This window comes from Elephantulus edwardii, unplaced genomic scaffold (assembly GCF_000299155.1).
Source record: "Elephantulus edwardii isolate Elephantulus edwardi_28Jun2011 unplaced genomic scaffold, EleEdw1.0 scaffold00090, whole genome shotgun sequence".
Taxonomy (NCBI): Eukaryota; Metazoa; Chordata; class Mammalia; order Macroscelidea; family Macroscelididae; genus Elephantulus; species Elephantulus edwardii.
In genome coordinates this window covers 5,823,825-5,841,496 of record NW_006399840.1, presented here as the reverse complement: position 1 = coordinate 5,841,496, position 17,672 = coordinate 5,823,825, and the positions used below count along the sequence as shown (strand labels likewise).

At 40.4% G+C, this 17,672-nt stretch overlaps 1 protein-coding gene across 3 annotated transcripts in view; it reads right to left on the bottom strand.

Annotated features, from left to right (window-relative positions):
• Positions 1-17,672, bottom strand: part of KCNK2 (potassium channel, subfamily K, member 2) — a 453,725-nt gene that overhangs the window by 264,356 nt on the left and 171,697 nt on the right. The window contains exons 1-2 of one of the 3 annotated variants that reach the window (XM_006890557.1): positions 5,892-5,987; positions 2,225-2,535 (exon numbers count right to left, since the gene is read on the bottom strand). In XM_006890557.1, coding sequence (XP_006890619.1) covers positions 2,225-2,535; position 5,892 — 312 coding nt within the window. In that variant the 5' untranslated portion in view covers positions 5,893-5,987. Of the gene's footprint in view, positions 1-2,224; positions 2,536-5,766; positions 5,988-17,672 lie in introns of those variants that run through there. The other 2 variants (XM_006890555.1, XM_006890556.1) reach the window with 2 other exon arrangements.

Below are 17,672 nucleotides of genomic sequence, written 5' to 3'. Positions count from 1 at the left end.
GAGTTGCAGTGGAATCAAAGACATCGAACAGCAGCAATAGAGAGAGTCACAGAGCTGTAAGGAGCGAGTCACTGGAAAACTCAATGGGAGGAAAACACTTGGAAATCTTTAACAGTTATATTATGAATATAATGTTATTCTAATCATTGATTACAAGCTCAGTTTTCTTCCTCACTATTTAGACAATGATCTTGATCCCTGAAATAGTATATCATAATAATTAAGTTCTGGGGGGGGGAAAGATATTTGTTAAAGCCAATGTTCCAAACATAAGTGCTATGGCAATAAATAATGCTCAAGCTGCACTGAAAATTACAGAACAAGCACAAAAAGATTTTTAAGAAGCAAAAATACTCCATGAGTAGTGAATATTAAGAAAGCTAAAATGGATTTCCCACATGGACCAGACAGAAAACAGTAAGTCATATTTGAATGCTACTGTTTGCATTCCAAAGTCAATGAAACAAAAATGATTTTCAGAGATCTGAATCAATCTAGGAGCACTGCACAGTGAGACATTTTAGTAGGTTTCACCTAGTTTCCTCTAAATATTCTGGTATTCTAGGTTTGGCTGGGTTGGTTTCCTTGCTAAAGACAACAAACTACTATTGGTCTCAGAGGTTACAATTTAATTAGGGGAAAGAAAAAGTTTAACACTTTTGAGCATCTAAATGCATTTTAGGTAGTGTCTCTTTACACCTAATAATACAAACAAAAACACCAAACTCTACTTGATTCTAAGTCATGGTGACTACATGTGTTGCACATAGCCCTCTGGGCTAGAGGGGTATCAAAGCTGTAACCTTTGGAAGTATACTGACAGCCCTTTCTTCAAAGACTCCTCAGAATGGATTTGAACTGCCAACCTTTCAATCAGTAACCAAATTCTCAAGGTGATAGTTATATATAATCTCTTCATTCCAGATAGATTATTCAAATTTAAGAAAAATTACTTGTTCAAGATGGCATCTCTAGTAAAATACCCTGCTGGAGTTTGAAACACATTTCTTAAAATGTGTTACCATCTAAAAGAGGTAGAGAAATTATTCTATATGCATTAAATTAGTCCTTTTTAAAATTTAAGTTTAAAAGACATGATACAAAAGTATCTAAATGGGATGAGAACTAAATGGGCTTCACAAATACTGGCTTGGACAGTCTTTAAAGAACATTATTGAGTTACTTTGTGCTTTCTATCCACAAAGAGAACTCTGAAGAGCAAAGATTGAATTTGCAAACTAAATTAAAGAGTTAAAATATGAAAAAAAAGGAAATTGAATCCAAATAAATGATAAGTTTTATTTTAATCTAGTATTCCAACTCACTCAAATAATGTAAAAACTATCATAAAATGAGGAAGAATGTGCTCAGAAGATGACTCATAAATGTTTCATTCCAACTTGACTCAAAATAAGTAAGAAAAGTTAGATACATAGGAAAATGTAAGATATTTAAACAACCAAATACATATCTACTTGCTTGAAAGTTCTGAATTTTCTTCTTAAACAAAATTCTTGGCTTTACCAATGAACAGTTTTACACAAAAGAAATCTACAACAAAAACATGGTCTCTCTTAAAAATCTAATACATTTTAAATCATTTTGGGATCCATTTTTTAAAGATGTTTTTCCAGAAGCTTATCAGTCTGCTATTCTGGAGTAAAACTAAATTAACTTTTATTCCCCAAATCCAGCTTTCTATGTAGTATAAGTTGCTTTTGCAATTTAGAGGAATAAAAATGAATCCTTTCAACTTTCTACATCCAACAAAAGGCATTTACAAGAGTTAAGCATAAGGAACAACCACTGCAAACTCTTTTTTGCCATCTTATTATGATGTCCACTGCACAGATTCGAGCAGTCTTCTGCCTCCTGTCCCCCTTCTACTTCACACAGCACTGTTTTCTCAGTGGACCACCATCATCCTATCCATGAGAACATTCAGCAAAGGTTAAGGCCCTTTTCCCAGCAGAAGATGAGAAGTTGCAGAGCAGAGAGACGTCAAAGAGACAAGAAAGGATGGCAAAAGTGAGAAAAGGGGAAATAAAAACAAAAAGGAGGACAAGGAAACCAGGAGAGAGTGGAGGTGGAATGTTAAGAGGAGAAGTGAAATCAGACCCCTGTTAGTCATAAGAACCATACTGTGTATAAGTCACAGCCACCTATTTTCACCCTCTCTTTCTCTTTAGAGGAAAAAGAGTTACAAGTCTACTTGTGCCAGTACCTGGATGAGTTCGTCCAGCTCAGTTGAGTTGACACAAGAGTTTTCTGATATAAATGTTTGCTTCTGGATCACAATGGTGGTCCGCTGTGAAATCTCATGAGGCTGCTCCAGTGCTTTGAAGACAGTGGCTCCAATAATCAGATACAGGACAACCACCAAGAAAATCGTGGAGACCGTCTTCCATTTCATAACATTAATCGTCGTGTCACTCTCCACCCGGGAAGCAAGCACTGTGGGTTTCGTGGAAAATGAGAGCCTTGGCTTGGAGTTCTGAGTGGCAGATTTAGGATCCAGCAAGTCCGGTGCCGCCACTGATAACAGAGGAGAAAAAGGGTTAGGTTGGAGGAGTTCAGAGAGGCAATGGCTCTGATTTCCCTAAAAGTTGTTTCAACACCACTCCCTCTCCTGACTAAAGCTCTGGTACCAAACTCTCTATATCAAGGACCATATATAATGAACAAAGGCAAAGAGGCTGGGACTTCATTCTCTGCTGCTATTGGGCTTCCAATTGGAGAACAGCAGCTGGGGGGGGGCGGGGCGGGCAGGTCAAGACGCAATAAAAACAAGAAGTGCCTTAGATTTTTCTAATCTATTTCTTTTAAAAATGGGCCTTTCACTTTCTCTCTATTCACTATGCTAGTCAACAAAAGACTTAACTACATTCATTCAATTCAATTCATCAACTAAGAGTTGCTAGTACTAAACTTAAGTATTTAAGCACTCATGGATCCAAATGAATGACAAATTTTATTTTAATGTAGTATCCTGTTCTGAAGGACTTTAATCATTAGCAACCAATATGAAAAGTACTGTGTGTATTGTAAATGATAATATGGATCAAAATACACGAGTGATTGACAAATAGGGTCTATAAACTTGCACTCATATCACAGGTTTTTTGTGTGTATTTTTTTAAATCATATCACAATTTTTAAAACTGTTTAAAGAAAGCATTCTCTATTTTTGTTCCAAAATTCATTATAATAAGGGAATTGTATTATACGTGCATTTGTGTTCCAAATATCAAGATGTAAAGGAAATAATTGCTAATTTTCTGGTAAAGCAAGACGATAAACTATTTGATAGTTTAATCATTTCTTTTTTTTTTTATTCTCCACAGTGGACTGTGTTTATACCTTCACTCCATTTCATTATTCAATCTTTGATAATTTTAAGTTATTGCTTACCATGTTGACAAAAAAACCGATATACAGCCAAAAACAAGGTATACTCTTCCCTTTCCACAGTGAACAATCAAGAACACAAAATTTTAAATCTTAACTCATACCTTGAACCCTCTATGCTTTGTACAAAGTTACTTATTCTTTAGGAGTGGATTTATGTGTTCTCTCAGAAATTCCCAATACACTCCAAAATGACTTAAAGTCCATTTCTTTTTTCACTTCAACTATTCAAAAATATCATTAATGGGGTTTTTGTTTGTTTGTTTGGGACTTTGGGCTGTTGGACTTGGGGTTTTTTTGGGGTTTTTTTTGGGGGTTTTTTTTAGAAAATACAAGACATGCAACTTCCACTTGCTATAAAAATACCTACTACAGAGTATTTTATTGCAACAGCAATATTAAACCAAAAGGGTAAACAGAAGGGCCAAAATATAGGCCATTAAAAAACTGCCAGCTCAACCAAGTATACTCAAGTTAAAGTCCATTAACTGCTGTACATAAAAGTAAAATTACTGTAGCATATGTAATATAAAAACAAAACAAACCAAAACCTACTACTGTCAAGTCAATTCCAATTCAGAGCAACAATACAGATAATAGGTTCTACGAAATGACAATCTGACATGAAAGACATTGTTGGGTAAGTATGTAAAAAGAGCTCATGAAATTGTGTCCAAATACCTTACCAGCCCTGCCCCCACCCCAAACCCTTTGCTGTGGGGTCAATTCTCTTTCATAGGGACTCTACAGGACAAAGTAGAACTGCCCCATAGGATTTCCAAGATTGCACATTTATAAGGAAGGAGACTGCCCCCCTATCTCCTGCTAAAACACTGTGCAACTGGGACTCCAAATATTCTGCAAGAACATGAAATGACTTGTGAACAAGACTAGAAGAGTTTGAGCTCCTCTGGTTGCCAATGAAAATGAAGCTTTGCAAATAAAGCTAAGTAGGGCTGTCCAAGGATGACAGGTGACAAGGAACCTCTCAAATGGCAAAACTGGGGATTGTTCTGGTTGTGAGGAGGTGAAGTCAGAGTTCTGAGAAGGTTAGTGTCCCCAGGCTTCATGGTTCATTATTGCAATTCCCTATGGTTCAGCCTCAGACATGCAGGTAGTGATGTGTCTCCTTCCTCATACAGATTCACCTGCCCTAAAGAAAGCCACAAATGAGCAGTTACCTTTACAATCTGACATTTATAAAGCCACTCCATTCAAAAGCAGCTCTGTGTACATTTGCAATGTTGGGTTTTGTAACTGTTTTTACATGTTCATAATGGAAGAGCTGATAATGACCTAAAGTCACCCTCAGCTGCAGACTCACCTCCCCCATTCCAAGCTGCTTGGTGAGTCTGAGTGAAAAAATTAAAATCATCATCTAAAATCAAGCCATTCTGCGGATGAAATAAGCAGAAAGCCACACAGAAGCATCACATCTCTCTGAAGCAGCTCTCAGTCCCTCCATTTCTCTGTGCTCTCTTATTTCTGATTTTTCAGATCAATGGTTTCTGGTCTATATAAGTGGGAACCCTCACCTCCAACACTATCTCATTTCCCCAAAATTCTAATTCCAAACTAAGCTTTTTTTCGGGGGGGGGGAAGTAGACAGAAAAAAAAAATATATATATATAACTGTATGTGTGAATTTCATTATTTTAAGATACTGCCTTATATTTTAAATTAGCTGAAATACATATAATGCACATTTGGCAGGCAGGATGGGCAAAAAGTCTAGTGAAAGACCAAAATTAAAAACAACACCTTTCCTCTCTATATAGGAAACCTCCTTTGATGTGTGTGGGGGAGCCCCTTAGAAAAAGTAATGAAGATTCGTCCCTTCCACACATTCCTAACACCATCACCACCCGTGCCCTGGTCCCCAACACCAGAACATCATAGCCTCCTCTTAATTCTGGTCCCTCATCCTTACCCAGGGATGTGGAGACTGGTGATGGGGTATCATGAAAAAAGAGCGTTTTTCAGCACCACTGCCTGTCCCACTCCCACCATACAACCAGCAACAAGTGCGATTGGGGTCATTAGGCGTCTTTAGGCTACTCCTAGGGGCTGCTCCCTCCTCTGTCGGAAACTCCCTCAAGGTGCTCCACATACAAACCCAAGGCAGATGTAAAAGCCCAGGGCTTTTTTTTCTGGTGGAAAACGGAGGAAGCGGCCAGAAGAATACAGGGGGATAGATCTGGCTTAAAATGCAGATTTTAACCCAGCACCTTAGAAAGGAAGCAAGGTGGGAAGCGTCCACTGGTTTGGAGAGGAGCTGCTGCAGACCTCCTGGTCTGCCAGGGGCAGGAGCTCGCGGGGTGGGGGACAGAACAGGGGTCCCGGGGAACAGGGTCTCACCTCCTGCTCTATAGCCGAGTCCCTCCCGCGAGGCGCTGGGAAGCATGAGGCATGCAGCATTCAAAATGTTTTTTGGGAAAAGACGGACTTGAAGCTTTTTTTTACCACCACGCCATTGTACTCACTTCTTATTCAGAGACCAGCTGCGCGCTCCGAGCCGCACGGGCAGGCATTTTCCCCGGCTTTGTTTTACAAGGTGGGGAGAACAGGGCTGGACGCGGACGATGGGGGGGAGCGTGAGAAGAAACGGAATCGCGGGAAGGAGGGGACACCGGCGGGCTGGGCAGAGGGCGAGGCCGAGGCCAAGTTGGGCTGGGGCGCCACCGCCCCCGCGCACGCCTGTGGCCGGGCCCGGGTCACCGAGGGAGCGCGGGCGCGTAGGGTCCCGCCCGCACCGGCCGCTGCCACCGACGCCGCGCGCCCGGCCCCAGGCTCCGCTCTCACCGGGCTCCGGCGCGGCGCGAGGGCAGTCAGTGCAGCCCGAGCGGCCGTGCGCCCCGGCGTCTTTGTGCGCGAGCCTCGCTCAATCCCTCTTCTCATGTCTTTGTGTGCCTCCCTCGCTCTACCCTCCGAGCGGCGCGGGGGGCGTGGGGCACGGTCTCGGCCAGTGGAGCGCCTTCTCAAACTGCCCGCTGCACCTCGCCCTGCGCGGCTCGCCCCTCTCGCCTCCGAGGGCTGCCTTTCCTCCTTTCCGAATTCCCTCCCTCTCGCCTCTTCCCCACTCGGCCTTGCAGCCTGGGCTCACCCCTCCGCACCCATCCAAGCCCAACCTTCCCTGTGTCCCCCTCCCTTATAGTATACTGCCCCCCCAGTTCCTCTGTCAACCTCCCCCGGGGATCTTCCCCTTTGAGTTTGCCGGCTGCCGCCACCACCAACCCCCCCCCCAGCCTTCCTCTAGCTCCCCTATATTCTTAAGGCCCATTCCTTTCCTGCCTGCTGCATAATATGTCGTCTTTGACTCCTGTTCTTGGGCATTCTCTCCTTTCTAGTGATTCCCACCTCTCAGTTGTAGAAGAAAATGCCACTATTGATGCACTAAGACCCCGGTGGTAAGGAGAACAAGAGCTTCTTCCAGTCTACACCTGAAGAATGGTTTTTTTAATCACCAGTAAGCCGCCCACCACTTCCGGGGCTGCTTGACCTGGCGGACAGCTCTCATCAGCTGGAAGTCCCATAGCAGAAACTGGGAAACGCTCTGGAGCCAAGGTGAAGACGTCAAGGAAGGCTTGAATGAAAAAAAGACAATTAGGCGCCTTGAGCAGGTCATCTTGGCTTAGGAGGAAAGTTGCAAAGTGCTCTGGGTGGAGGAGAGGCGTGGACGTGGGACGACCTGGAATCTTAAGCAGAACAGAGGCACCCTACCTCTGTTACCTCTTCAGCATCATGTTGATCCCTGCTTGGTAAATACACAGCATATCCTGGATCAAAGACCTGAGTGCCAGCACAGCATAGAGGAAGAGGAGAGAAGAAAGCAAGGAGGGAAGAGGAAGCTTTGATGTAGTGGAACTTCAGGCCATTCCCACAGGTCAACTTTTGTCCCTTCCCACTTTTGATTCAAGGCTGTCTTACTTACCTCTATGCTCTCAAGTCAAGCACTCAAAACTTTAGCCTCCTGTAATTGCTTCTTGACCATACTGCAGTATTTATTTTTCCATTTATAAGAAGAAATTTCTAGTGAACCCAGTAAATGGGAGAACCTAAAGAGGTAATATAGCAGAAAGATTTCTAATTGAAAAAAAAAAACCAAACAAAAAAAAACCCCTGTGCAAATCTTTTGTAAGATAAGATCATCAAAGATTAAAAAAAAAAAAAAAAGAAGTACCAAATCACATTTCAAATTCCAGAACAGATCTGCACTCCTTTCCCCTATTAGAACAGCTTCTTAATAGTTTTCCTGTTCGGATTTAAGCACATTTCCCGACAACGTCTGTCCACAATAATAAGGGTTGGATATTCTTTCTGAAATGTTAATCTCCTCACACTCTCCAGCCTAAATACATTTTAAACTCCCTTGTTATCAATTGCATCACTCTGTCCTGTACTATCTTCACGATCTATTGGTAATCTGATTATGGTAATCTGAAGAGTTTATTTTTGTTTCCAGAAGCAGTTTCCTACCATTTCTTTCTAGTCCCCATACCTGAGCCAGTTTCTTACCAATGCCCATCCAGACACTGGGTTCCATGCAAGGTATGTGATGGTCTGGTTTTGCTTTTTATTCCAGGCCTTCCTAAGCATTGTTACTTTCTTTCAAACACCTTCCTCTAAAGTACTCAAGAGCAACGGTGTCTCTTTGGAAACAAAGGTGCGCCTGATACAGGCCATGGTCTTTGCAATCACTTGTTATGCATCAGAGAGCTGGACAATGACTATGGAGGACAGAGGAGAATTGACCCCTTTGAGCTGTGGTGCTGGAGAAGAGTATCGAATGTACCATGGACTGCCAAGAAAACAGATTCATCCTAGAGAGGGTTAAGCCAGGCTACTCCTTGGAGGCAAAGATTCTGGCGCTTCGTCTGACATACTTTGGACATGTTGCAAGGAGAGACAGGTCTTTAGAGAGGGACATCATGCTGTGTAGAGGAGAGGGACAGCACAGGAGGGGAAGACCCTCTGTGAGGTGGATTGATTCAGTTACTGGGGTAATCAGGATGGGTGTGTCAGAGGCACAGGATAGAGCAGGGTTTGGGGCTGTTGTACATAGGGTCGCTATGAGTCGCAAACGACTCGATGGCACATAACAACAACAACAACAAACAAGACAGTATATCAATTTGGTTCTCTGAGGAAAAGAGTACCAATCTTATATTAAGGGATTTATTTTAAGGCTTTGGCTTAATCCATTGTAGGGGCTGACAGGTCGGAAATCCATACATAAAGCAAGCTAGGAGGCTGGGAAACTCAGGCAGGGGTTAGGAATTAAAGATCTATTCTTGAGGCAAAATTTCTTCTTTTCTCTAGGAAATCTAATTTTCTGCTCTTAAGGTCTTCTACTAATTAGACGATTCACTCAAACATTGTCCAATATGGAGGGTAATTTTTACTCCAAGTAACCACATCTACACAATTCCTAGGCTCATATTTGATTACTATGCTTGCAGCCTAGTCAAATTGACACGTAAAACTAACCAGCACAGATATTCTTATTCCACGCCTTATACCAAATTTAATTGTTTTCCAGTGCCTTGTACTTTTCCTATCTTTACATTTGAAATGAAAAGACATAATTGTTGTGTTTTCTCAAAAGTGGGAGCTTAACTCAGGAAGAACAGAAACCATGTTTCTCTGTGCAATACACTATCTCCCACAACCACTTGACATACTGGCACAAAATACGGGCTCAGAAAGCATCTGAATTTTCATTTTGATTGCTGTTAAACAGTTGGCTATATAATTTATCAAGAAACCCTGGTGGCATAGTCCATTACTTGTTGCACTGTTAACTGAAAGGTTGGTGGTTCAAAGTCACCAACTACTCAGAAGGAAAAAGACAGGCAGTTCCCTCCAGTAATATTTATACAGCCTTGGAAACCAGATGGAGGAGCAGCTCTTGTTATTGTTGTTAGCTGCCTTCAAGTTAGCTTCCAACTCCCAACAAAATCATGGACAACAGCACAGATTGCTAATAGCCTGTCCTGTGCCATCCCTGTTGTAGATCCATAGGCTTTTCACTGGCTGATTTTCAGAAATATATCAATAGACGTTTCCTTCCAATCCATCTTAACCTGGAAACTGCACTGAAATGTGTTCAGTCAGATAAAAATGAGCAAACCTCCACTGACAGACAAGTGATGACTATGCGTTAGGTGTGTTGGTCAGTAATTTACCCCTCATGAAAAGCAAGAATTCTACCACTCAACCACTTACTTAGGAACTGAGATAAAGTCTTTAACTTCAGAATAATATCTTACCCTCTCGTAGGCTTTTTACTCTCTGGAATCAGAGCATGAACATGGTTGGTTTTTTGTTTTTCTTTCTTTGTTCTTACTTTTTTTTTTTTCTTTTGAAAAACTTGCTGATTTCATTTGCCTTCTTGGGGTACTTTGCAAATTTGCCTACACCTGGGCTATGGCACTCGGTCAAATGACTGATTCATGCTAACCACAGTGAACTCACAGTTATACCTGTAGCCATCCACTACTGCCAAGTAGGTTCCAACTCATAGCAGTCTTCTTGAACAGAATAGAACTGCCCATACAGTTTCTTTGAAAGAGTAGATTCCTCATCATTCTCCCACAAAGTAGCATAGACCAAGAAGCAGGTTTTGGGCTTGTGTTGTTTTGTTTTGGTTTTTATTTATTTTTTTTAAAAAAAAAAAAAAAGGAAGCACAGCATGGTTTAAAGTCAGGAAAGTGTTTCAGGGTTGTGCTCTTTCTCAACTCCTATTCAAACTGTCCAAATAATTCAAAGAAGCTGGACTACATGAAGAATAAATAATATGGTGTCAGGACTGGAGAAAGACTCGTCAACAACAGATAATGTACAGATGACACAACCTTGCTTGTATAAAGTGAGGAAGACTTAAAACACATTGTTGTTGTTGTTGTTGTTGTTGTTATTGTTATGTGCCGTCAAGTCACTTGCCACTCATAGCGACCAACAGCCCTAAACTCTGCTCTGCCCTGTGTCAATCGCACCGTCTCCAATACACCCATCCCGATTACCCCAGTCACTGAATCAATCCACCTCATAGAGGGCCTTCCCCTCCTGCGCTGTCCCTCCACCCTCTCAAGCATGATGCCCCTCTCCAAGGACCGGTCCCTCCTTACAACATGTCCAGAGTATGTTAGATGGAGCCTCAGAATCCTTGCCTCCAAAGAGCCTCCTGGTTTAACCCTCTCCAGGATGAGTCTGTTTGTTTTCTTGGCAGTCCATGGTACATTCAATACTCTTCTCCAGTACCACATCTCAAAGGCATCAATTCTCCTTCTATCCTCCTTAGTCACCGTCCAACTTTCTGATGCATAACAAGTGATAGCAAAGACCACGGCCTGTATCAGACGCACCTTAGTCTCCAGAGAGACACCATTGCTCTTCAGTACTTTGGAGAGGTCCCTAACAGCAGACTTTCCCATGGAAATACGTCTTTTAATTTGCTGGCTACTGGTGCCGAGAGTGTTGACTGTGGAGCCAAGCAAACTAAAGCTGTGAACATATAAATTATATCTCCACATGAAAAAAAACCCAAAACCCCTCACTTCTGTGCCAACAGGTAACATCATGATGATATTTTTATGTACCATTGAGGCAGAACAAACTCATAGTTGACCCTCTGGTGGGTTTTAAGAGGTTGTTTAATTGCATGGAAGGATATTACCCATCTTTCTCTCATGGAGCAATTGGTGGATTCGATCTGTGTACCTTCAGTCTGGCAGCACAACTCCTTAAACATTATAATAGATGGGGAAAAGATTGAAGTTGTCAGGGGCTTTTTTTTTTAACTTGGATCCACAATCAATATCCATTGTAGCAGCAGTCAAGAAATCAAAAGATATGTTTCATTGGGGAAAATCTGCAGCCAAAGACCTCTCTAGAGGGCTAAAAGCAATGATGTCAATTTAAAAGCTAAGGTGAACCCTATGGAAGCTAATGTTATGGTATTTTCAGTTGCTCCCTATGCATTAGGAAGTTGGGCAATTAATAAGGAAGACAGAAGAAACAATGCCTTTGAATTATGATGTTATAACAGAATATTGACTATCCCATGGACTGCCAAAGAAATACCCAATCTATCTTGGAAGAAGTATCAAGCAGAGTGCTCCCTAGAGGAAAGGATAGTGAAACATTATCTCACATATTTTGGGTTGTGTCAGGAGGGGCCAGTCCTTGGGAAAGTTATCATGCTGGAAAAGGTGGAAGATCAGAGAAATAAAGTTATACCCTCAAAGAGATTGATTGACACAGTGACTGTAAAACATCAGCTTGGACTTGCATATAAGCAGTTTGTGTTCTGCTCCTCAGTCCCTGGCTTCATTCTCATTGAGGTACTGAGCTTCTTTTTTGTCTCTTCCCATAGGTCTATTTGATTCTTGTACATTCCATCTAGGGAAGTCCACCTATATAGTACCATTGATGTTTTTTCTTTTTTAAAGGGGTATTTAATTTACACTGAATAAGTCTTCAGTTGTACATAATACTTCCATGCAATATCCAACTTCATTTCTATTGTTAGTTATCTTTTCCAACCACTAATCTGTCTTTTTTTTGGTTTCTAAAATTTGTATTCCAGTCACCACTTATTATTATTGTACCTTGAATGTATGTTCATACTGCAGAATTTGGTTGAAATCTTCACTTTCTTCATTTTAAGCATTAGTGGTTAGTGCATAAATTTCAGTAGCAGTTGTCTTAACAAGTCTTGTATGTATATGGTTATAATCCTATCACTGACAGCATTATATTTCAGGAAAGAACTTAAAACCTTTTTTACAATGAATGTAATACTATACAATTATTCTTTTTTTTCATTCTTGGTGTAGTAATTTATGTTGTTGTTATGTACTCTTGAGTTGCCTATGATTCATAGTGACTCTATAAACAATAGCTCTGAACGCTGCCCTATTCTGAGCTAATTTTACTCTCTCTAACACATTTGTCCCCATTTCCACAGTTACTGTGTCAATTCATCTCATCTGAGGTCTTCCTCTCCTGTACTGTCCAAGAACAATGGTCCTCCTGGCAACATACTTAAAGTATGTGATACAGAGCTTCAAAAGCCTTGCCTCCAAGGAGCAGCTTGGTTTCAACCTCTCCAAGACAGACCTGTTTGTTCTCTTAGCAGTCTACAGTATGTTCAGTACTCTTTTGCAGCACCACAACTCAAACGCATTGATTTTTCTTCTATTATCCATAGTTACTGTTCAGCTTTCTGATGTATAGCAAGTAATTGCCAAGACCATGGCCTGAATCAGACACATCTTAATCTGCAGACTGGCATCAATGCTCTTCAGTACTCTGGAACAGTCCCTGACAGCATTATTTTCCCAGTGTCATCTTTTGATTTCCTGAGTGCTGGTGCCAAGCATGTTGATTGTGGAACCAAGCAAGCTCAAGCTGTTAACAATCTCAGTCTATTCTCCATCTATAATGATGCTGCCCATTGGCCTAGTGGTGAGAATATTTGTTTTCTTGATCTTGAATTTTATTCCATATTGAAGACTACAGTCCTTTATCTGAAAGAGCTAACACCTTGCCTGAGGTCCTCTTTAGTTTCAGCAAGCAAGGTTGTGTCATCTGCATAACGCAGGTTGTTGATGAGACTTCTTCCTATCCTGATACCACGTTCCTGCTCATAAAGTCCAGTTTCCTGGATGATCTCATATAGACTGAAACGATAAGGAGATAGGATGCATCCCTGATGTACACCTCTTCTGATTTTAAACAATGGAGTCTTTCCTTGTTCTGTTGTGACCACTGCTTTCTTGTCTGTGTATAGGTTTTACCTGAGCACAACCAAGTGTTCTAGGATTCCCATTTTTCTCAAAGTTAGCCACAATTTGTTGTGATCCACACCAATGTCTTCCCCTCGTCAATGAAACACCAACATTTCTCTGGTACTCTCCGCTTTCAACTGAGATCCATCTAACAAACTAATTAATTCCATAATGAATTTTAACATGTATTTAATAATTTTAGTAATGTAGTTGTATAGTATGAACTAGGAAAACATGTATTGAGTGCTCACTAGGGAACTCTGGTGGCCTAGCAGTAAGAAACTGCTGCAATCCCAGGGCCTCACTGTTCAAATCCACCAGCTGCTCCTTGGGAGAAGGATGGGCAGTTTTCTTCCAAGTGACTTACAGCCTCTGAAAACTTGGTGGAGGGTCAACCATGAGTCAATTCTGAGTTGACAGTATTCAACAACAACAACTAGATGTAAACCATGAGATCTAGGGAGATAACAAAGTTATTCCCTTTATTAATAAAAAGAGAGAGGGAAATAGGGAAGCTGTTTTAAAATCAAAACATTATCTAAGTGTCATAAAGAGAATGTACTCCTTTAAGGGAATTTAATGCTTGGTGATCAGTTAAGCTATCTCTAAATAAGTAACATTAAAGTTAGAAGATGAAAACCAGTGACCCCGAGGAAGGATGCTGGTTAAAAATCTGGATGAAGTCCTTTGCTCAAGTGGGTTACATTAGATAACCAAGTCGTACGGTATAAGCCATGCTTGCCCAGCAGACTTCCAATTAAAATTTGTCTCCAATATAAATTTCAAATCAGAAGAAATTAAACTGATAAAAATAAATTTCTGCTTTGTCTAACACTCTATTTTTCACTAACAATTCCTAACACAGATTGTGGTTTGATACATAAGACTCATGAAATTGATTAATATGGATCTAATAAGGATCCTCTCATTTTGCTGACCAAGTCGTTGAAAATAATTACATTTGGTTGACTGATATAACTTGCAAGGTTAAAGGCCTAATTCTAGACTATGACCTCAGTTAACCAGCTTCCACAGGTGACTTGACTGTTGTCCCAATTATTTCTAAATACATTAGCATTTTTAAACAAAGTTATAAAAGCTAAGGAGACCTAAGATTAGACTGTGTTTATTATTCAAACTACAGTACTTCCATGCTAAATAGCCACTGCTCCAAGCTCTAGTTATCACCATCACACCTTAGTGACATTGTCCCTTCAATTTGGGACAACATTCTCAACTTACTTTGGTCAAGAAATTTGAGGTTTAAGGCTTGGAAAAGCAATGAGCCTTTGGGCTGTGTTTTAGTACCAGGGCTAGCATTCGCTGTGGTTGGCCTCTGGCCCTCATTCCTCTCTCCTGCACCCACGCTCCATAAATAGTTACACATATACTGAATAGCAGTTGAGTTTTATGCTTCCTCAAGAGATTTCTAAAATGAGTGGACTAAAGTGGAACCATCTAAAGAGGCATTGGTGGTTCAGTGGTAGAGACTTTGTTGCCATGAGAGAGACCCAGGTTGTAGTCCCTGCTGATACACTTCATCCATAGACAGTGTAAATCCACATGTTGCTAGGATGCCAGACAGATTTCAGTGTAGCTGTAGACTAAAACAAAAAACTAAAAACTAAAAAAGTCTTGGAAATCTACTCCCTGATATCAGCCACTGAAAACTCCATCAATTACAACTGTTCAATCTGCAATCAATCATCAGTATGGCACAGAACTGGGAAGTTTTCAGTCCTGTTGTGTTGTGATGAGTCAGGTTTCCACACAATGATGGCAAGTAACAACACCACCACGTAGCTAGTTAGAGCACAACTAGAGAATTGTGAGTGGTTATGAGAACCATGAGAAGAATCTTCACAAAGGGGGATTTCCCAGAGATGCATACAAATAAATGATGGCAAGAAAAGTGGTTGAACACAATAGATTAGTTGACCAAGAAGAGAAATGTTTAGGAGAAGTAAACAAGCAAGAGATATTCTGGGTCAGGGAGTTGAACAGTTCTAAAATATTTGAATTTTAAAAAATCATTAAATCTATTTTCTACTGAAGAACAACTGGGAAATCATAGCAAAATAAATCTTATCTTAATGAAAATATACTGTCTATCAATCAGATGCCCTAAAAATGTAGAAGCACCTTTGAGAAATAATAACCTGGAGATATTAAAATTAATTGGTGAATTGTCAGAAAAATTAATTAACATTTATTGACTAGGTATTGTGTGCCAGGATCTACACTTTATATAATTAACACATTTAGTTCTTCCCCAAAAAATTAGGTATTATTTTAATTCCACTCTAAGACATGAAAACTGAGGAATCAAAATGAAAATTTGTGCAAGGAGATATAATTACTCAGTAATGGGGCAAGATCTTGAACAGAGGCAGTCTGTTAAGTTCGGCTCCATTAATACACCATCAGGAAGGCAGTTAAGACAATGGAAACTGGGCTTTTTAAGTCTTCTGCCAACCTGATTGGCAAATCATGGCAGGGACTGGCACATATCAGCATCTACTTTCAATTTTGAAAGTACTTAGTTCAAAAGCTCTTTCCATTTGTAACATTACCTGAATTAGTTTCTTTTAACTGCCATTACAAAGTGCCACAAACTTAAAACAATAGAAATATATTGTCATAGTCCTGGAAACAAGAAGTCTAAACTTGAAGTTGTTGGCAAGGGCACACTTCTCTGAAGGCTCTGGGAGAATATGCTATCTCACCTCTTGTTAGCTTCTAGTAACTGCCATCTTCGTCATTCTTTATATAAAAGACTCATCATTCCAATTTCTGTCTCTGTTGTAACATGATGTCTTCCCCCTGTGCCCTGTGTCTTGATTTCTCTCTGCTTCTAAAGACATAAGTCATTGGGCTAAAGTATAGCCTAATCCACTTTGACCTCATTTTAGCTTGATTATACCTGCAAAGGGAGTCCAGGTGGCTTGGTTATAAGAAGTTGCTCTGCCAACCTAAAGGAAGGCTGCTGGAATCCATAAGCCGCTCCAAAGGAGAAAGATGGACAATCTCCTCCCTTGCAATTTACAGCTTCTGAAAATCTATCGAGGGTCAGTTTTTAGTTGGTTTCTACCCAAAGGCACACAATAAAACATGTTCATAGGGAGTTGCAGTGCTAAGTCAAAGACCATTCCTCCCTGGCAGTTGTAACAGATCAATGGCTCTTCAGGAGACAGATGGACAGTCTCCTACCATGCCTTGGAAATCCAATAAAAGTTCATCAGATCAGTGAGTGAGTTAGTCACAACTTGATACCAATGAGTGAGATAAGTGTTCAGTAAATCATCATTGTACCAATAGGCAGTAACATGATGGTAGAGAAGAGCTTGAACTGTCAACAGCTTCATCTTCCTTGGATTCACAATTAACACCCTTGGTATGAGCAGTCAGGAAACTAAGGAGACACGTTACACTGGGGAAATCTGCAGTCAGGGGCCTCTCTAAATTACTGAGGAGTAATGATGTCAGTTTGAGGACAAAGATGCATTTGATTGAGGCCATAGTCTTTCTGGTCACTTGCTATGCATCTGAGAGCTGGACAATGACTAAGGATGACAGAAAAAGAATTGATGCCTTTGAGCTGTGGTGTTGGAGAAGAGCAATGAACATCCCATGAACAGTTAAAAGAACAAATATGTCTTGGAGAGGGTGCGGCCAGAGTGCTTCTTGGAGGCAAGAATGATGAGAGTTCACCTCACATACTTTAGTCATATTGCTAAGAGGGACTATTTCGTGGAGAGAAACTTGACGCTTAGAAAGGTGGAGGGTCAGCAAAGGAGAGGAAGCCCCTTGAGCAGGTGGATTGACTGCCACAATGGGCTCTAGTGTGTCAGGAAGTGTGAAGATGGTATAAGATAGGACAGAATTCCGATCTCTTGTTCTTATGGTTGGTTCAGATCCGTGGTTCATAGGATTGCTATGAGTTGTACTCAACTCAACAGCACCTAACTACAACAAAAAATGCCACTGAGTTTCTAAGAAGTTTTAAAATTAAATATCCTGAAAATTGTTTTTTTAAAATGTTACTCTGCTAAAAAAATCCACAATATTCATTAAAATCACCACATTCATACAATAGAATAATAAGTGTTCCCTTAAATATATAACACTAAGCAATGTTTGTTGAGCTTTTTAAAATATTTGTACTGGTTTTCATATAGTAATTTCTTTATATTTTGTTTCATTCATGTACATTGTTTGATACAATCTTTCATTTACATTATCTTTCATACATATTGTCTTTATCAATGTTTTAATCAATGGCTTTGCATTCTTGCTTACTTTGAAACAGACACATACACACAAAAATATAAAGAAAAGTAAAGCTTTTAAAAATACAATCAAAATTTTTTTCATAGTAGTTCCTAGGCCTATAAATGTGTTTCCAAAATGCCGATTAAATAAGAATATTCATTTTGTGCATGAGGGCTTTATCATATAGTCGATAAGTGTTAC